The sequence below is a fragment of the Salmo salar genome, chromosome ssa09, assembly GCF_905237065.1.
Source record: "Salmo salar chromosome ssa09, Ssal_v3.1, whole genome shotgun sequence".
NCBI classification, from domain to species: domain Eukaryota; kingdom Metazoa; phylum Chordata; class Actinopteri; order Salmoniformes; family Salmonidae; genus Salmo; species Salmo salar.
The window spans coordinates 74,520,658-74,542,139 of NC_059450.1; the positions used below are offsets into that span (position 1 = coordinate 74,520,658).

The following is a 21,482-nucleotide window of genomic DNA, read 5'->3' on the forward strand; positions in this document are numbered from 1 at the left end:
CATTCCAGCCTTGTGTAGGTCTACAATCTTGTCCCTGACATCCTTGGAGAGCTCTTTGGTCTTGGCCCTGGTGGAGAGTTTGGAATCTGATTGATTGATTGCTTCTGTGGACAGGTGTCTTTTATACAGGTAACAAGCTGAGATTAGGAGCACTCCCTTTAAGAGTGTGCTCCTAATCTCAGCTCGTTACCTGTATAAAAGACACCTGGGAGCCAGAAATCTTTCTGATTGAGAGGGGGTCAAATACTTATTTTCCTCATTAAAATGCAAATCAATTTATAAAATTTTTGATATGCGTTTTTCTGGATTTTTTTGTTTGTTATTCTGTCTCTCATTGTTCATATAAACCTACCATTAAAATGATAGACTGATCATTTCTTTGTCAGTGGGCAAACGTACAAAATCAGCAGGGGATTAAATACTTTTTTCCCTCACTGTAGTAGATATAGATAACAGGATTGGGGTTAATTTCAGGAAGTAAACTGAAATTCCAATTCAATAATTGGACAAAGGGCCTCTATTTCTTTTTTGACTTGTCAATAAACTGAAAAAGTTGCAATTTTTCCATATTTGAATGTTAAATTCAAATCACTTCCTGAACCCTGGTAGATAGGTAGACACCCATATCCTATTCTACCCAATCACTGATGAAGATACCTTATCTAAACTTGTATTTTATTCCTGAGATGGTCCCCAAAATATAAGTGCTAAAAATGGAAAGGTTCTGCTACCTGAATGATTAGTCCCTGAATTTGCAATTTTGAGATAACATATTATATTTTGATGTGAGGAGTGTTTTTTCATCCTGTGATGTACCTTTTAAGCTAACTAAACTAACCCCTGCACACAGCACACCCTTGCTAAACATGGGTTCTATTCAGAAGGGTCCAATGTTATGAACAAACATTCAGGCAGTAATATAATATATATAATTCTGCAGAGTAAGGAATTGTTTCAGCTCTTTGTATTATTTTGATCTGTGATTAAAATGTAAATGTGGCACCCTCCTGAACAAACCCTGCTTCTCCTCCCTGAGTTCCTGTCTAGTTGAAATGGGACAGGAAGTAGCCCAGGTCGTAGCGTGGAGGACAGTGCAGGCCCAGCCCTTGGCAGAGGGCGAGGAGGCGCTGGCGAGCGTTGGTGGCGTTGTGGGCATCTCTCACCCCAACATTACAGAAGGGCTCCTCGTACTCACCAGAGATCAGTTCATCCTCCTCCGCCAGCTCGTTCAGCCACAACGCCCCCTCCTGGTGGAGCCCTCTCAGGCGCTCAGGGCTGGCTGTGGTCCTCAGGGCCTGGAGGTGCCGTGACACCACCACCATCACCCCAGCAAAGTGGCCTCTGGCTGGGAGGGCTGTGGCTGAGGGCAGGCAGGGACGCACCCCACAGGACACCATGAAGGCGGCCATCAGGAGGTCCACGCCGTACAGCTGACGGATCCAGTCGCACAGGTAGAAGCCGCCCATGCGGGCGTTGATCTCGATGAGCCTCGGGCCCACTTCTGTCATCTTCAGCTCCACGTTGAACACGCCGTCTCGTAGGCCACAGCCCAGGCATGCGTGGTGTGCCGCGCGGATCAGCTGAGCACGCTTGTCCGGCGCCAGCCCTGAGGGCATCTGGGCGGCCGTCTCGGTGAAGGCTGGGGTGCGCGTGGGGCCGTTGTCAGACACAAAGGCGCCCTCCAGTCTCCCCTCGAACAGGACCACGTCCACGTCGTGCTCGGTGCCTCCCACGTACTCCATGAGGATCATGGCGTTGCCCCAGCCCAGGCCGATGCCGGGGTAGTCTGTCTCCTCGCGGAGGTCCCCGCTGATCCTCTCAAAGTGTGCCAGACTTTCCTCCAGAGAGCCTACCTTCCTCACACCCACCGCCCCCGCGCCGTACTCCAGCTTCATCACCGCTGGGAACCTCACCACCCCCACACTGGCCCCACCAGGCCCCCCCTCCCCCCTACTGGCTGCCTTCTCCAGATCCAGGGTGCTCTCCACATGGATACAGGGAACAGCATAGGAGGAAGGGGAGGGAGAGAGGAGAGGAGCAGAGGGACGGAAAGTGTCAAAGGAATGTGAGGAGGAAGAGGATGGTGAGGTGGATGAAGAGGTAGGGGCGGTAGTGTCGTGTTTGCCCATTGCGTCATTGAAGAGATCCCCCCTGTCAAAATCGGCCATAGCTCTCATGCTATCTCCTTCCATGTTGACCATGCCATTCTGCTGTCTACCTCTCCTCTCATCCTCTCTAAACTCAACCAGGCTATCTGGCTGACCAGAGGGCTGCTCAACACTGATCAGGTTAGTCCCAGTAGACTTCAGTAGGCCCAGGAGGTGCCTGTGGGTGCGGCTCTTCTCCTTCGCAATGCGGATGGCCTCCGGAGGAGGGCTCCTGAGCCCCAGCCTATCACAGACCAGCGATGTCAGCACCACGCATTCGTCCCAGAAGCACACGCAACCGTCTGGGTGGAGGCTGGAGGACAACAGCCAATCACAGATGCGGGAGCAGTGCTGGTCGTCACGCCGATGGTCGGGGAGGTCTGGCAGGGGGAGGAAGTGGTCGACCAACTGAGAGGCGAAGTGGGCAGGGTCACTGTCCACCAACAGGATCTGATTGGAGGGGAGAAAGTTAATGAGTTCAATTCGTACATTAGCATAACTAGCTAGCCAGTAACCATTAATGTGCCATTTAATCGGACTTTGCAGTGCAGTAAAATGCACTTCTAAAATAGCTGAAAAGTCTATGCTGGGCAATCTAATGTATTCACTTTCACTGTCTACACTCTTAGAAAAGAATGTGCTATCTAGAACCTTAAAGGGTTCTTCGGCTGTCCCCATAGGAAAACCCTATGAAAAACACTTTTGGGTTCCATGTAGAACCCTTTCTACAGAGGGTTCAACATGGAACCCAAAAGGGTTCTACCTGGAACCAAAAAGGGTTCTCTTATGGGGACAGCTGAAGAACCCTTTTGGCACCATTTTTTCTAAGAGTGTAGTTATTCTACATTAATCTATATAGTTATTCTCCATGTAGACATTCACCTTTAGCTTGTACTGTTTGGCTGTTTTCCAGATGAACTTCTTACTGTGTCCTCCTGCTCCCACCACCAACACAGTTTTCCCCTGCATCAGGTGGTACTGGGAGCGGGTGAGGGGGGTGAGGAGGAGGGTGCCCCTACTCCACCCCTCTATCCCACTGTCACATCCCTCCATCCCCATCCCTCGCTCTTGGAAGGAGGAGTGGAGACAGAGGGAGGGATGGAGGCCCAAAATAACAGGCCTGATGATGGAGCCATCCATGGTGAAAAGGAGGTCCACGCCTAGGAGAGAGGGAGTAGAAAGGAGGTAGAGAGATATGGAGTGGTAGAGAGGGAGATATGGAGAGGAAGGGTCAGATAGTAGCTCAGTGAGACAGTGTTGACAGAGCGTGAGACTTATGATGTCATAAGTATACCCATGCTTTCATAGGCTTCAACAGTAATCTGCAGTAATCTTTATTAAATCATATATCAACTCAGACAGCTTCATGCTGCCTTAGAGGAAAAGTTTGGCAGTGAACCAACACACACCTATCATGTCGGTCTGGGCACCCGCTCCACCGCGTTGTTCTGCGGACATGCTTGACTCTGTTTCCATGACAACACAGAGGCAGGACAGGGCGGTGTCCAGTGCTAGGCGGCAGAGAGATTTTGCCATGGTAGGGTCAGTGAAACCACACTCTAATAGGGTGGTCTCCAAAGACTGAGAGAGGGAGTGGCTGTGAGAGAGAGGGTCGTCGGACACTCCCACTCTACACACCAACTGAGTGAGAGGAAGAGAGAGGGAGAGGAAGAAGATAGAAGAGAAGTTAGGGATAAGGTCATTGATTTCAAACAAACAGTTCAGTTCAAGTATTTGGCCTATTACATGAATGTGTCTCCCATTCCCGAGTTAAAGACAACCTCTTAGATGTTAAGTCCCCTATTTAGGGGACTTTGAGTGGTTCTGACTGATATTTTGGTGTACAGAACACTCTGTGAACGTCGGAGGGTCCAACTCCTTATAGTTCTTTCCGCTAACACTCTCACTTGAAGTATCAGGTTGGCTTGAAGTGACGAGCTGACTTAAAGTGTCAGGTTTCATACATTTGCATAGGGAGTGACATGTCACATGTTCTGGCCTATCCAGACAAATAATCGATTTCCTTGTAGACGACATATTAAAGGGGACAGTCTGGCGAATACAACTGCTGTAGTTTCATCTCACTGTGATATTCTCAGCCAGATGTAGCACTCTCACCATGAAAAAATACAAAATAATTTTGTAGAATTCATACACGACCACTTTCTCTTGGTCACAGACGGTTGATTCTGCAGACATTTAAATGGCGTCTGTAAGTCGCTCAGAGGACACTTGGCAGAAAATTCTCCGTCGTCAGTTATATGAAATGGGGCCAAATTTGTACTGTCACTAAATATGATCATATTTATTTTACAGTTATCAGAAATGTGAAATCTTATAGTAAGTCATTTAGAATTTGGTTGTTACTATGTTTAGAAAGCATTTAAGTCATTTCAAGCCCTAATAGGAAAAAAATTATATAAATCATATATTTTCATATTATTTGTACTATGTACAGTACACCTCAGCTATTGATAAAAAAAGGACCAGAAAACTATGCAGCATTGCTCGTTATTGTTAATGACCATGTCATTAAAAAGTATTACTTTTGGGTATGTCTATTTAAATCTACATTTTACCATAATGTTGAAGAGGAGACAACATCAACATTTTACAGAGCTATATACAAATACACTGAGTGTACAAAACATTAAGAACACCTTCCTAATCTTGAGTTGCATCCCCTTTGCCCTCAGAACAGCCTCAATTCGTCAGGGCATGGACTCAACAAGGTGTCGAAAGCGTTCCACAGGGATGCTGGCCCATGTTGACTCCAATGCTTCCCACAGTTGTGTCAAGTTGGCTGGATGTCCATTGGGTGCTGGACCATTCTTGAAATTGTTGAGCGTGAAAAACCCAGCAGCGCTACAGTTCTTGAGACAAACTGGTGCGCCTGGCACCTACTACCATACCCCATTGAAAGGCACTTCAATCTTTTGTCTTGACCATTCACCCTCTAAATGCCACACAAACACAATCCATGTCTCAATTGCCTCAAGGCTTAAAAATCCTTCTTTAACCTGTCTCTACCCTTCATCTACACTGACTGAAGTGGATTTAACAAGTGACATCAACAAGGGATCATAGCTTTCACCTGGATTCACCTGGTCAGTCTGTCATGGAAAAAGCAGGTGTTCTTAACGTTTCGTACACTCAGCTATACGTTTACAGTATTGAGGGTCAATGCAAATACATGGTAAACACAATGCGAAGACAAGGGTCAAAAAGCTGCTGCTAGTCATACAACAACGTTTTCATGATGCACATAGTCAACATTTCATTTTTCTCTCCTACCTCGTTCTCTCTCGTTCTCTCTCTCTTACTCTCACCTTGTAGAGGAGAGGCAGGTCCAGAGGTGAGCGAGTTACTATGGCACACAGTCTGAAGGACAGGTCTGGAACCTGAGGCCTGCAGTCTGACAGACACACAGACACACAACAACTACCTCATTACAACAGAGATGGAGAGGACCATCTTTAGTAATGGTCGTAGTACATTACATTGAAAGTAGTTAGAGAGTCTTTACAAGTTCAATGTCATATGAAGACCACATACAAATACGCATGAAAACAAGGTCCTCAAACATCAAACTACACTCATCCATCCTTACTAAAGCCCTCACCAGTGTACTGTTCCCAGGTGCGGTCCTGTACCCGTGGCCCAGGCTTCAGTGGGGAGCAGTAGGCCTCCAGCAGCACTGCCTCGCCAGAGAGGAGCTGGGGCAGGAGATAACTCACCTTGGCCCAGACCTCATCCTTGCTGTTCCTGGACAGGTAGACAGGGGGTGAGGTTGCCTCGCCCACGAACCTCCCCCCACTGCACCTGAGCACCACCTAGGCACAGAGAGAAAGGAAAGCTTTGTGTACTTTTACATAAAGGCTGACTGAATTCTTTAACAAACAGGACATACCCTCTCTGATCCCCTCATGTTCTCAGACTCCAGGAAAGTGTCCACCTTGTTTCGGACAGAGTTCATCCCTTCCTCCGCCCCCATTTCCAGGTGCACCACCTCCACCCCTCCTGTCCTGCCCTCCTCCAGCCTCATCTGCCCGGGTGGTAACAGAAGGGCCAGGGTTGGGGGGCAGTGGATCTTGGCCTTCTGCAGCAGAACCCTGGTGGTCAGAACATTCCCCCAGAACTGACCCAGTGCTCCAGAACCTCCGCTTGGGCAGTCTGTCTCTCGGGTCATTTCCTCCTTAGCCCACGGGTCAGATGACAGGAAGTAGGTGACCCTGCGAGGCGGGTTGAAGTTGGATAAGAAAGTGCGCCCTCCAAGGTCAAAGGTGACAGCCTTGTGGACCAGGAGGGAGGAGGAGGAGCGAGAGAGCCAGGACGGACAGAGACACAGGAGAGCATCTCCTAAAGAGAGAGAGAGAGAGAGGAGGGGGATGTGAAAGAGGTAAATGAGAGAGAGAGAAGAAGGGAGGAACAGAAGGAGTGGGTGATGGGGAAGTGAGGTAGAGAGAAATTGGAAAGGTGTAAGAGAGAGAGCGAGAAGAGGGGGAGTGAGTGAGTGAGGGAGGGAGGGAGGGAGGGAGGGAGGGAGGGAGGGAGGGAGGGAGGGAGGGAGGGAAGGATTATAGAGGGGTGCTGGACATCCTGTGTTTGGCATAGGGCCGATGTACCTAGAAAACGAGATTGGAAATATCATTGACATATTTCCATAGAAAAAGGTCAAAAGTCATAAAGATGATCGTGCCACATGTAACAACTATTTTTTTTACCACTTGTTCCCACTTCAATGTTGGAGTAAAGTGTTTTAATCTGTTATTGGTCCTAACAGAGGGACAAAGCAGGCAGGAGAATGACTATTTATCATACCTGGGATAATTATAGTTTTAACTAAGCTTTGTGGAAAGTAACTATTTTGGGGGGGAACAAATCGTTACTTTGGAAGCGCCTACGATCTTACATTTTTTTTGTTGCTATCTGAGAATAAAATGGAATGTTTTATTGTAAACTCTTACTTCCTTTCTGTAAATGTCATATTGTGCACTCATATAATTGACTCCTGACAGTATGTAAATAGTTGTATTGAATGTTAATGTTGTCATGTTGGCTAGTATTTGTAAAGTGATCCGGCCTTGTGTGTTGTATATTGTGAAATAAAAATAAAATGTTGATCACAAAAAAAAGGGTTCTTCCTAGAAACAAAAAGGGTTCTCCTATGGGGACAGACGAAGAACCCTTTTGGAACCGATTTTTCTAAGAGTGTACAACTATTTGAATACAGATCCCAAAAAATTACTACTTTTCAAAACTTTTTGAATACAGACCTCAGAAAGCAACTACTTAAAAAAATGTAAAAAAATAATACAAAATAAAAATAAAAATAAAAAAAAAATATATATATATATATATATATATAGATCTGTGGAAGTGACTACTTTTCAGAAACTATTGGATTGCCTGCCTTCAACTAATGGCAGGGTTGTATCTGGAACGGTATGTTGGAAGATAGAAACAGAATGAATAGCAAACACAATCTCCTATACTATTCCAATCTGACAGTCAATTGATCTACACAATACATTTCTATCTGAACATTCTGTAAATGTCCATTCTCCTGAATGACCATTGCCCCAGGTGTACATTATCAAGTCAAACAAAAACAAATGATATTTTGTACAGATATGTATAAATACGTTGTGATGCTCAACTTCTGTATGACTCTTTCAACATGCCACTACAGCACTTCCTGCACCCGATGTCACAGGAAGGCCAAAAAGATCATCAAGAACAACAACCACCCGAGCCACTGCCTGTTCACCCCGCTATCATCCAGAAGGCGAGGTCAGTACAGGTGCATCAAAGCCGGGACCATCTACTGCATCTTGCCTATGCCTATCATTAGTCACTTTAAATAACGCCACTTTAATTATGTTTACATATCCTACATCACTCATCTCATATGTATATACTGTTCTATACCATCTACTGCATCTTGCCTATGCCTATCATTAGTCACTTTAAATAACGCCACTTTAATTATGTTTACATATCCTACATCACTCATCTCATATATATATACTGTTCTATACCATCTACTGCATCTTGCCTATGCCTATCATTAGTCACTTTAAATAACGGCACTTTAATTATGTTTACATATCCTACATCACTCATCTCATATATATATATATACTGTTCTATACCATCTACTGCATCTTGCCTATGCCTATCATTAGTCACTTTAAATAACGGCACTTTAATAATGTTTACATTTCCTACATCACTCATCTCATATATATATACTGTTCTATACCATCTACTGCATCTTGCCTATGCCTATCATTAGTCACTTTAAATAACGGCACTTTAATAATGTTTACATTTCCTACATCACTCATCTCATATACTGTTCTATACCATCTACTGCATCTTGCCTATGCCGCACGGCCATCACTCATCCATATATTTATATGTACATATTCTTATTCATCCCTTACATTTGTGTGTGTATAAGGTAGTTGTTGTGAATTTGTTATATTGCTTGTTAGATATTACTGCATTGTCAGAACTAGAAGCACAAGCATTTCACTACACTCACATTAACATCTGCTAACCATGTGTATGTGACCAATAAAGTTTGGTTTGAAAAGGTTGAAAGCTGCAATTTATTTGATTAATTAATGCCACTGAAAATACTGCAGCGATATTCAAAGCCATTTGCAAACATTGCAAACAGCAAGTTGGATGCTTAGCAAAAACAACTTTGATACTCTTTGTCCATCTGAGGGGAAGTGATCTTGTTTCAAACACATCTTTAAAGGGATAGTTTATTTAGTATACAAACTAACATTATTTCCCACCTACCTTGGCTGTAGTTGATACAAGTCGGCAGTTTTTGGATATATTGTTTCCTTTTGACACGTAATAGCCATATTTTGTTACTGTTAGCAATCTCAGTAACACTTAGTTAATTCACCTGCTTCCATAGATGTTTCATTTTAAAACATGTATCTTACAAATGAGTTGTTTAATCAACTGCTTAACTATTTATTTGTACATTAAATTGTATTTGTTTGTTTTTTACTAATTTGTTTCTAATCATTACAGGGAAATGCCATGGGCACTATCTGATGTGTGGAGACATTTCACTGCAGCTAATGTAGAAGGAAAAGCTGTGTATATTTGCAAATACTGTGCCAAATCATATATGAAGAATGCAACAAAGATGCAGAATCATCTGGCCAAGTGCATAAAGTTCCCTCAGCGCTCACAACAAGAAACCTCTGACAAAAGTCCCTCTACTTCTATTCGAGGTGAAAATTATGAATCAGATAGCAACAGCTCATGGTCATCCTTTTTTGAGTCAATGGAGGAACGTAGTCAGAGAAATGCTGATGGATGTCTTGCTCAAGCTGTGTATGCAACTGGTTCACCTCTGATGCTCACAGGCAATGTGTATTGGAAGAGATTTCTGAATGTTCTTTGCCCAGCATACACCCCTCCAACCAGACATGCTTTATCTACACATTTGCTGGATGCAGAGTACAACAGAGGTCAAGTGAAGGTCAAGACAATCATAGAGAAAGCAGACTGTATTGCAATCATCTCGAAAGGTCGAATGTTCGTGGGCAAGGAATAATTAACTACATCATCTCCACTCCTCAACCAGTATTCTACAAGAGCACAGACATAAGGGACAACAGACACACCGGTCTCTACATTGCAGATGAGCTGAAGGCAGTCATCAATGACCTTGGACCACAGAAGGTATTTGCACTGGTGACAGACAATGCTGTAAACATGAAGGCTGCTTGGTCTAAAGTGGAGGAGTCCTACCCTCACATCACACCCATTGGCTGTGCTGCTCATGCATTGAATCTGCTCCTCAAGGACATCATGGCACTGAAAATAATAGATACACTTTACAAGAGAGCCAAGGAAATGGTTAGGTATGTGAAGGGTCATCAAGTTATAGCAGCAATCTACCTCACCAAGCAAAGTGGGAAAAATAAGAGCACCACATTGAAGCTGCCCAGCAACACCCACCGGGGTGGGGTTGTCATCATGTTTGACAGTCTCCTGGAGGGGAAGGAGTATCTCCAAGAAGTGGCCATATCACAGTCTGCCGATATGGACAGCCCCATCAAGAGGATCCTCCTGGATGATGTATTTTGTGAGAGAGTGGTAAGCAGCCTGAAACTCCTGAAACCTATAGCAGTAGCCATTGCACGGATTGAGGGAGACAATGCCATCCTGTCTGATGTTCAGACTCTGCTTGCAGATGTAAGAGAAGAAATCCGTACTGCCCTGCCCACTTCATTGTTGCTCCAAGCAGAGGAAACTGCAGTTCTGAAATACATCAAAAAGCGTGAAGACTTCTGCCTGATGCCCATACACACTTGGACCCCAAGTATGCTGGCAAGAGCATCCTGTCTGGTGCAGAGATCAACAAGGCCTATGCTATCATCACTACCGTGTCTCGCCACCTTAGCCTGGATGAGGGCAAGGTTTTTGACAGTCTGGTGAAATACACTTCCAAGCAAGGGTTTTGGGATGGAGATGCAATATGGCAGTTGTGCCAACTTATCTCATCAGCCACCTGGTGGAAGGGACTTTGTGAATCTGAGGCGCTTTCCCCTGTTGCCTCCATCATCCTCCAAATCCCACCAACATCAGCCGTCCTCAGAGCGCAACTGGTCCTTGTTTGGGAACACACACACCAAAGCACGCAACAGGCTGACCAATACAAAGATTTAAAAATGTATGTCCATCCTGGCAAATTTGAGGCTTTGTGAGTCTGACTACAAGCCATCAACAAGGTTGGAAAGTGACAGTGAAGATGAGGCCTCAGAGTCTGATGTTCAAGAGTTGGACATTGAGGAGGTCCAGGGAGAAGACATGGAAGCCTGAGAGGAAGAAAACCAACGCTTTAGTTTCTGGACTATCGTTTTACAGATGTATGTTGAAAACTTTTTGGGGAGATGCGATGGATCATTGTGGATCATTCAGTATTCCCTTTCTTTTGTTGTTCAGTGAAATCATCCCATGTGAGGAGTCAACTCATTTAATTAAAGTTCAATTCGTAACGAATTTTTTACATTTGTATTTCTATTGGAAGGATTTAATCATTTGCATTTATGTCAACTTATGATACGGTAAAAGGTTTATGTTTCTGTCTCCATATGATATGGTAAATATATCCAATGCAAAAAACATCTCCATTTAAATGGTATTAATATTAATTTGCACATATTTCCGTTAATTCCCATATATTCTCATTAATTCCCATATATTCCTGTTAATTCCCACGGAAAGTTTGCACTTCCTGAATATTCCCCAAATGTGCAACCATAGTGGGGGCAATGTTAAAAAATGGGAGAAGACTAGTATTTTGTAGTTGAATTGTAGTTGAATTCCTCATTGTACAATATATAAGAATATATCACTATATTGCCAAATCAAACTGTTATAAAACTGTAATTATTTTTGAAGCAACATTTTAACATGTTGTTATGTAATACTTTGGTAATTGTATTTTAATTGCATAGCAATGAGCTTAAAGTTTTAGTAACTACTGTACACAAGAGGAATAGTGACTGTTCCTTATTCCACTTATGTAATAATTCCATTATTATGCAACAATAAAGCAATTTCCAAAGTCCTATGTAACAGTAATGTTGCGATTGTAATAAATCACTAAGTTACTACACATGTATAAAAACTTGATGTTAAGTGTTACTATATAACCTTATGTCACTCATGAAAATATATTTGTAAGTCATTTTGAAGCTGCAAAAGTTGTCTAATCTAATGTTGAGGTGATACCATGTCCCCCTTAAAATCAGTTGGAGCTGATTTGCTGGAGTAAAAAAAAAAAAAATGTATGTCCAACAAAAGTGTATTTTATTTTTACGCTCATAACACTTTGGGGGGCCAAATAATATCACTGGGCCACCAGTTGGGGAACCCTGCTATTGTAGTATTTGGTTCCTCGTCAAATATTTGGCAGCCATCAAATATATTTATATATTTTTCTCAAATAACTTGCATATATTCAAATACCTTCAACTATTATTTGTTTTTCTGAGACCTGCATTTGAATATCACAGAAAATAGTTGCCTTTTAGTTGAAACTCTATAGACTATATTCAACTACCTCAGTATTTTCAAATAAACTACAAATAAACACATACTGTAAAGTACAAAATGCAACTATTTTCTGCCCATGTCTGCTATTTATATATAAAAAGAGTCAAGAAGGGGAGTGACATTCTAATGAAATGTCAACCTGCACTAGTGAGCTTTCACCTCAACCCGTTGGCCAACAGGCTAAAATTAGAGCTATTACTGTTAGACTCAAGAGTTTTTCTCTAGAAGGCGATTATGTAATTTGATAATGACACTAATGAATCCCATAAAAAGATTGCCATTCCAATATATACACTACATGACCAAAAGTATGTGGACACCTGCTTGTCGAACATCTCATTCCAAAATCATGGGCATTAATATGGAGTTGGTCCCCCCTTTGCTGCTATAACAGCCTACACTCTTCTGGGAAGGCTTTCTAGTAGATGTTGGAACATTGCTGCAGGGACTTGCTTCCATTCAGCCACTAGAGCATTAGTGAGGTTGGGCACTGATGTTGTGCGATTAGGCCTGGCTTGCAGTCAGCGTTCCAATTCATCTCAAAGTTGTTTGATGGGGTTGAGGTCAGGGCTCTGTGCAGGCCAATCAAGTTCTTCCACGCGATCTCGACAAATCGAAAAACTTCAACAACAATTTAATTTTTTTAAACTTCTGAATGTTCTCGCTTGTGCACAGGGGCATTGTCATTCTGAAACAGGAAAGGGCCTTCCCCAAGCTGTTGCCATGAAGTTGGAAGCACAGAATCGTCTAGAATGTCATTGTATGCTGTAGCGTTAATATTTCACTTTACTGGAACTAAGGAGTCTGAACCATGAAGCTTCACACCACTCCAGCCGACGCTTGGCATTGCGCATGGTGATCCTAGGCTTGTGTGCGGCTGCTCAGCCATGTAAACCCATTTCATGAAGCTTCCGACGAACAGTTCTTGTGCTGATGTTGCTTCCAGAGGCCGTTTGGAACTTGGTAGTGAGTCTTGCAACCGAGGACAGACATTTTTTACACGCTACTCACTTCAGCGATCCTGTTCGGTTAGCTTGTGTGGCCTAGCACTTCACGGCTTAGCTGTTGTTGCTCCAAGACGTTTCCACTTCACAATAACAGCACTTACAGTTGACCGGGACAGCTCTAGCAGGGAAGACATTTGACAAACTGACTTGTTGGATAGGTGGCATTCTATGATGGTGCCAGGTTGAAAGTCACTGAGTTTTTCAGTAAGGCCATTCTACTGACAATGTTTGTCTATGGAGATTGCATGGCTTTGTGCTCGATTTTATACACCTCTCCGCATCGGGTGTGGCTGAAATAGCCAAATCTACTAATGTGAATGGGTGTCCACATATTTTTTTATGTATAGTGTATTTTACTGGTGATCTGACAAGGTAAAGTGTTAAGGTCCATAGTTTGATAAGAAAACCATGTACAATCTAACACCATTCTGTTAGGCACTAAGGGACACTTGGAAGACCTCTTGGAAAACACTTTGGCACATACTTTGAAAGGTAAAGTTATATGTTTTGGCCGATGCTCTAGCCAAACAGGCTTTTACATTGATTTACTGTCAGACCGGCAAGTGCGTACTGGTACTTATTGGAAGTGATTATAGGGTTCATACCCCCAAAAACGGTGACCACATTTTTATTTTGTTTTGACATTTCGACAGATGGAATTTCATGACTTTTAACCAAATTTCCATGACCAACAATTGGCGGAGTCTCTACATACATATAAAAAAGTAATCATAAATGTGGTATTGACACTGGCTGCTGGCTGCTCTCTGATGCCATGTAGCATGTTAGGCAACTTCATAAAACACATGTGGTCAACCCTCAGTCTGGACAGCTACTGGGTGTGCAGGATTTTGATCCAGCCCTGCTCAAACACAAACAGTGTATTGCTAGCTGTGCACATCAAGCCCAGACGATAGTGTAGATCCATAAAGCCCACTAGCGGCTGCCCAGGCTACTTTGCAGGCTGACTAGCATCTATTGATGTTGCAATGTCCCATACAATGGATGCCTAAATCAACTGGAAGTATCTACAAAACAAGTTGAAGCCACTTAATCCAAAAGAAATGCTAAATCTAATATGTTTTCCTAAAATTACTTTTCACGATTCATATGATTTGATTCACCGCGATTAAACAGAATCCCAACTAATACAATGGCGAAATGAATCGTTAGTTTCGCAAAAAATAATAGTTTATATTAATCATTTAAATCGTTATTCGCGAGTGTCAGTGGAATGTTTTTGGACATGATGAAGACATGAATACATGCTAATAATAACTAAACAGTTAACTATAAAGATAACTAGCCTGGCTACAATATATATTTTGAATTGGCTACCTATTTAATCTGTTTTCTATCATATTTTATAGTCTAGGCCAGGGCTCTCCAACCCTGTTCCTGGAGAGCTACTCTCCTGTAGGTTTTCTCTCCAACGCCAGTTGTAACTAACCTGATTTCAACTTATAAACCAGCTAATTATTACAATCAGGTGTGATGGATTAGGGTTGGAGTGAAAACCTACAGGACAGTAGTTCTCTAGGAACAGGGTTGGAGACCCCTGGTCTAGGCCTACCTGCTGCTACAATATCCTTGAGCAACCGCCCACTCGCACACATGTAGGTGATGCGCGCACACACATACAGTACTGTCACGTGTGCTCCCTCTCCGGCCTCTAAGTCACCAGGCTGCTCGTTATGGCGCACAGCTGTCACCATCGTTACGCGCACCTGCGCATCATCAGACTCACCTGGACTCCATCACCTCCCTGATTACCTTCCCTTTATATGTCCCTCCCTTTGGTTCCTTCCCCAGGTGTTATTGTTTCTGTTCCATGTCTGTGAGTTGTTCGTGTTTCTTATTTTGTATTATGTTGTGTTTATTTATTAAAACACTCACTCCTTGAACTTGCTTCCCAACTCTCAGCGCACATCGTTACAAGTACGCACTAAAGCAAGGCTATTCAGCTATATTCTTATTGGGCCAGATGTAAAAAAAAAAAAAAGAAGTTAATTGTGAGCATAATATTTTGTCGCTTAATTAAACCGTTCAAATGCTGGAGTCAAGTTTATATGAATAAAAAATTGTCAACATGCCACACAGATGCTAGAAACCGCTAAAAACCGCTAGAAACTACACTACACAGTATACAACCACCATAGTGCATGTCATTTTGGCACTGAATGTCATATTTTAGCGTTTTTAAAAATATTAATGTTCAGAATTGATCAAAGGGCCAATCTAAGTTAATAACACGGGCTGGATCTAGCAGCTGGGCTGCCAGTTGAATAGTCTTGTGCTAAAGTGTCATATTCCGATCCTGGCTGATATGGTGATTATTATGTGATTGATCAACTATTAAAAAAGAACTGTTCCTAAATGACATTAAAATAAATGATTAAAATAATTTCCATGACTTTTTCTAACCTTTTGAGATTTGATAATTTTCCAAAACTTTTCCTGGCATGGAAAACACAATTGCAAAAATCTATGTATTTTCCAGGATTTTCATGAACGTACAAACCCTGCTTGTACATATCTGATGTGTTTCCTGTCTGGGTGTGTTCTGCTACCATACCTGGGCTCCGTTGGCCTGCCTCTAACAGCAGAGAGAGGTAGGGGAGTGGGGATCCCAAAACACAGATGCACATCTCAGAGTGACTCATACCTGGAAGAGAACACAGTAGAACTGCCATTATGGTCAAAATCCCCATACATCGGTACTTCAGCCTTTCATGAAATAGAAAGTAGTTAGGTCCAAAAACAACTATACAGGGGTCAGAAATATGGTAGGTCATCTAAGCTCATTTCCTACACGCACACAGCCCTCTGGCCCTTTCCGGTCTGCAGACACACTTTGACACACCTGTTCACCTGCTAACCCAGTGACATATAGTGCTAAACTCACATGGTCTGGGTGACTCTGTGCAGGTTAAGATCCAGTGATAGATTCACCTGGCCTGTAGGCTTTGTTCGGATTCAATGGTTCAGAGAGTCACAGGTAGAAATGAAAGGTGGTAGAGCATGACTCCAATATCATAGAGATTGTAATAAACATGGAGGTGTCTTTCTAGCCTGGAACACTTCTATCTGACACATCCTGAACGTTTCAGCCTGGTGATCGTAGCTCGGGTCTCACCCTGTGGCAGGTCCTGTGTTTCAGGCAGGTCAATCTCCCTCAGAGCCTCCTGCAGGGTCTGGAACAGCGCCACCTCCTGTCTGGAGGACCGTGCCCTCGGTCCCCCAGTAGCACAGCCCCCTGAAGAGGAGGGAAGGCTGGGGACAACGGTGCTGGGGAGAGAGCTGAGAGAGAGCTGTGGGGGACAGGTGTGAGATGTACAACGTGTGTGTGTGTGAGCAAGAGAGTAATATAATAGGATTAATGAGAAAATTATCTAAAATTGAGAGAAGGAGACCTGTCATCAAAGGGATTGTATTATAATCTATACATTTATAAACTATCTACAGTTATAGACTGGGTGGTATGAGCCCTGAATGCTGATTGGCTGACAGCTGTGGTATATCAGACAGTATACCACGGGTATGATAAAACATGTATTTTACTGCTCTAATTACTTTGGTAAACAGTTTATAATAGCAATAAGGCACCTCGGGGGTTTGTGGTATATGGCCAATATACACTGAACAAAAATATAAACAAAACATGCAACAATGTCAAAGATTTTACTTACAGTTCATATAAGAAAATCTGTCAATTGAAATAAATTCATTAGGCCCTAACCTATGGATTTCACGTGACTGGGAATACAGATATGTAGATACCTTAAAAAAAAGGTACGGCATGGATCAGAAAACCAGAACCATCTGGTGTGACCACCCTTTGCCTCGAGCAGCATGACACATGTCCTTCGTATAGAGTTGATCAGGCTGTTGATTGTGGCCTGTGGAATGTTGTCCCACTCCTCTTCACGTCGATCCAGAGCATCTCAAACTTGCTCAATGGGTGACATGTCTGGTGAGTATGCAGGCCATGGAAGAACTGGGCCATTTTCAGTTTCCAGGAATAGTGTACAGATGCTTATTTATTTTCTGGCAATTGTGCTGTTATTATGTGCCAGATGTTAAGACTGCAAACCGTTCTCAATGAATTGGCTTATCATTTCAATAGGCTAGGCTTACTGATTAAAATCAGGGTTTATGATTGTAATTACATTTTGCCATGGTTTTCTGTTGTTTAATAGTCTGCTGGAATAAGATATTGAGGGTCGTTATTTTAATCACTGTATCAAACGTTAATAATATGAACTGAATATGAACTGAATTGATCATTTCCAATTTCATTAACTAAACATGGCCATTAATAATAGCATTATAACAAGGCTACAACAACAATAAACTGAAGTTATAAGCTATTTCTTAAATCCGTTTGCCAGCTCCAGGTAGGCTACACAAGTGGCACAAATTGATTTGCAATGGCTCCAGTGATATCCTCATTTCAACATATTTTTTGTATCAAATGGTAGGCTACAGTAGCCTACAGTAGCATAGAAAATAATAGGCTACTTGATGACCAACAGATGCAAATGTATCATTCTCCACATTTAATGTCAGTTTCATTGTGGACTTTTCTGAAGTACATCAGGGAGTTCCATAACCTCCATGGTTTTCCATAAGCAAAGTCAACATTATAATTAAGCAATACGTTTGAGGGGGAGTGGTATATGGCCAATATTTGTTTGTATGGTCTGATATACCACAGCTTTCAGCCAATCAGCATTCAGAGCTCGAACCACCCAGTTTATAACTAAGCAATAAGGCCTGAGGGGGTGTGATATATAGCCAATATACCAGGCTAAGGGCTGTTCTTACAAATGATGCAACGCTGAGTGCCTGTATACAGCCCTTAGCCGTGGTTTATTGGCCATATACCACAAACCCCCAAGGTGCCTTATTGCTATTATAAACTGGTTATCAACGTAAGTAGAGCAGTAAAAATACATGTTTTGTCATACCCGTGGTGTACGCCAATCAGCATTCAGGGCTCAAACCACCCAGTTTATAATGCAGTTTAAACCACCTCTGAGCGAATGTATCTAAAGTAGTTTTCCTATGTTTTGACGCTGTTATTTCTTGATGCGCATTAGTTCTAGCGCGTTAATATGTTTTATGGAAAAACTGTTGGAAAAACAGTAGGTTGTCTCAATAATGACAATCTGACCTACAACAGGTAAAAGGTTGACACGACATGCGCGCGTTCTGCTTTGTCTCGGCTCACTCAAATCACTCAGCTGCAGCGCTCAATCTCAACACACACACCCCTCTTTCCCTCTCCTCCCCACCACTCACACACTCTGCAACAGGCTGCCTCACTGCCTGATAGTAAGCAGCAGTAGGTCACGGTGAAATATATATTTCTCAGAAAAATGCCAGGGCGGCCGCGGTGCAATTTAGGAGTAGCTCAAAAACCCGCGAACAATACATTTTCAGGCACGTGTACAAAAGTGTTACTGTCCGTTAAATTTAAAATGCAGTCTGTCATTACCAAATGAATAAAATGTTTAATCAGTCGTCTGCCTCAAATTAAGGGGATGGTGACGCAATCTTTGCAAGAGGGAGGGCAGCTGATGTAATCGGTCCTCAACTCGCAGCTAAATAATTTCATTCATGGTAAATGGAGTTAGCCGTGAGTTAGCCTCCCCCGGAGCAGGTTAGATCTGAAGGATTCGTTGCCATAAGAATGTACCTGGCTAAAAGATGAGCCACTTTCGTATGACCTGTTATCTCGAGTTGAACTAATTTGATCAAAGTTACCTCACTAACTCCTCAACCTGCTTTGTAGTATACCCCTATGACCCCGCTTTCACCCCTCTCTCTCTCTCTGTTTGCCCATTATCACCCTGTTTATTTACCTTTCGAATTCTAATTTATCAACCTGTTTATTCACCTTCATATTTCTAACTTCTTTCCTACTGACCTACCGGTACTTCCCTGAAGGGGTTTACTCTGCTGTTGAATTCCCACCACCACCAGCTACAGTAGTTTGCTGCTTCATCACAGTAATATGTCAAATGAAAGAATGCCAAGGTTTTCAGTTTCACATACTGTAAAAAATATTAAATGAAGCTATAAATACTTATTGGCACTGCAGGAAATACAGCCCCACCTCTCGCTTAGCATTCATTGCACTATAACCTCAGTAAATCACACTTGACACTCTACATTTAACACGATATGCAGAGACCCTTAATAGACACTGTTTCTCACACAGACAACACACAGACAACAGGCAGACAGCACACAGACAACACACAGAACTGTAACAGTTCCGAGAGTAATATTGCAGCTGCTTTCCCTCCAATCTCTCCTTATTCAGCTACACAGCAATATCTCTATATCGCTACCCTCAGTCTTTCTCCCTCGCTCTATCACTGATTCTCTGACAGACATTGTCACACACACACAAAAAATATTCTAATTCTTCTGTCAATACACTGTACGGCATTGTACTTCAACACAAACATGTTGCACTTAATTGCATTTGCACACCAAACACTGCAAAACAATATTCAGTCAATTTATGAAATGTTTTAAATGCAGATCAAGAACAAGCAAAACTTTTGAAGTCTTCTCATCTGACAACGATTCAAATAGCATCATGCAATAACATACAACACTGAAAAACATTGTCTCATTCACACATTTACAAGAAAAGTTTTCCATTAAAGCTAAGGAACACTTGATTAAAATAGAAACATTCAACACCTGCAGATATAAACTCACATCAATGTTCATTCAACCAAACTGTGTGTCTCTCCCTCTCTCTCTCTCTCTCATTCATCTCACCATAGTGTCTGCAGTGACCAAGTGGCGACCTGTAAATGACAGAAAGAGGAAGAACTTGAGTGGGGTGAGGAAAGAGAGAGGGAGGGAGCAAACTGGAAAGGGTCAGAGGAGGGGTAAGAGGGGGTTCAGAGGAAGGAGGGGTCCGAGAGGAAAGAGTCAGAGGAGGGAGGGGTCAGAAAGAAGAAAAGTGCAGATAGCAAAGAAGAGTACAAGTCAAAACATAACAGATGACATGCTATAAAACAGGTCTGTTTTCTATGTAATATCTTGTAAAAAGGAATATCTTGTAAAAGGCCCTAATACATTTAAGTGGCAACATTACTTGTACACTGACCGATATTGACTTTGTAAAAACCAACACATTTTGAGAGCCCAGTACTTCCATTGACCTTGGAGATCACAGAAATGCCAACCTGTTGTTCTATTATAACAATACATACTTCTTGGGGTAGTCTGCAAATGGGCATCCATTTTTCACTTGGTTGACCGTTTTCCAACATTCAAACTTTTTCTGTAGTTGAAATTCAAAACACTGACTCTCTGAAAGAAAATAGGTCAATCACAGATATTATAGTCTACCCTTTTTAACCCTGTTATCATTGGCCTTTATGTCTGAACTTTGCCAATGTAAACAGACGGAGTAGATTGCAGGTCTCCAGGACGGGCGTTGATTGGCAGGGGATCTAAGGAGCCAGGCTGTACCTCTGCACCAGCTGACAGGCTCTACAGGTGAGTGTCGACTAAGGGACGTTCCCATAGCTTATCAGGTGCCATGCAGGTACAGGACAGGTATGGGGCACGTTTTAACAGTCCAACACAGTCGGTCTCACTACTTCACACACACGTTGTACCAGCCAGCCTCTCTGGCTATCTGACCACTGGGATGGTCAAGGGCTGGCCTCTTAGATTTTCTGAAACACACAACCCAGACAAAGGTAATGTTATCAGAGGTAATCAACCTTTATAAAACCTGATGACTGATGGGAACATGGTGTGTATGTTTACTGTTGTTGAGTCACTAACCTCGTTCACCGGACACTTCCTGGCTATGCACAATTAGCCTGAGGAAGAGGTTACAGGGTCAATCTCGCGCACACACACCTTTTAATATATGCTCTGATGAAGGTCGACTGATTGAAAGCTTAGCCTCTATTAAAATACATTTGCGTCTGACTAAGTGTGCAGAGACTTTTTCCTGTTTCTCCAACTGGCCTGAATAACAAGTTGGCAGAAATAACAAAACAATGAATTTACATTTTAGTCATTTAGGAGACCCTCTTATCCAGAGCGACTTACAGAAGCAATTAGGGTTAGGTGCCTTGCTCAAGCGCACATCGACAGTTGTTAACCGCTAGGCTACCGGTCAAAACACATCTGCTATCTATTGAAATCAAGAGGTTCTTAAGACAAATCACATTCTGTTAGT

The 21,482-nt window shown here is 42.7% G+C and overlaps 1 protein-coding gene across 1 annotated transcript; it reads right to left on the reverse strand.

Moving 5' to 3' along the window:
- Positions 1–367: 367 nt before the first annotated feature.
- LOC106611885 (carnosine synthase 1) lies at positions 368–20,130 on the reverse strand. Its single transcript, XM_014212521.2, has 9 exons — positions 20,057–20,130; positions 16,392–16,566; positions 15,831–15,920; positions 6,058–6,506; positions 5,770–5,980; positions 5,477–5,562; positions 3,557–3,788; positions 3,030–3,307; positions 368–2,597 (listed from the first exon to the last, which is right to left on the reverse strand). Exons 1-9 carry the CDS (start codon positions 20,057–20,059, stop codon positions 1,044–1,046), a joined length of 3,078 nt encoding a protein of 1,025 aa, XP_014067996.2. The 5' UTR covers positions 20,060–20,130; the 3' UTR covers positions 368–1,043.
- Between the last annotated feature and the right edge of the window lie 1,352 nt (positions 20,131–21,482).

Coding starts and splice junctions, on each gene's coding strand:
- LOC106611885 (XM_014212521.2), bottom strand. Junction 5,981..6,057: donor ACATGAGGGGATCAGAGAGG/GTATGTCCTGTT, acceptor CTCTGTGCCTAG/GTGGTGCTCAGGTGCAGTGG. Junction 2,598..3,029: donor CCAAACAGTACAAGCTAAAG/GTGAATGTCTAC, acceptor CCCTCCAATCAG/ATCCTGTTGGTGGACAGTGA.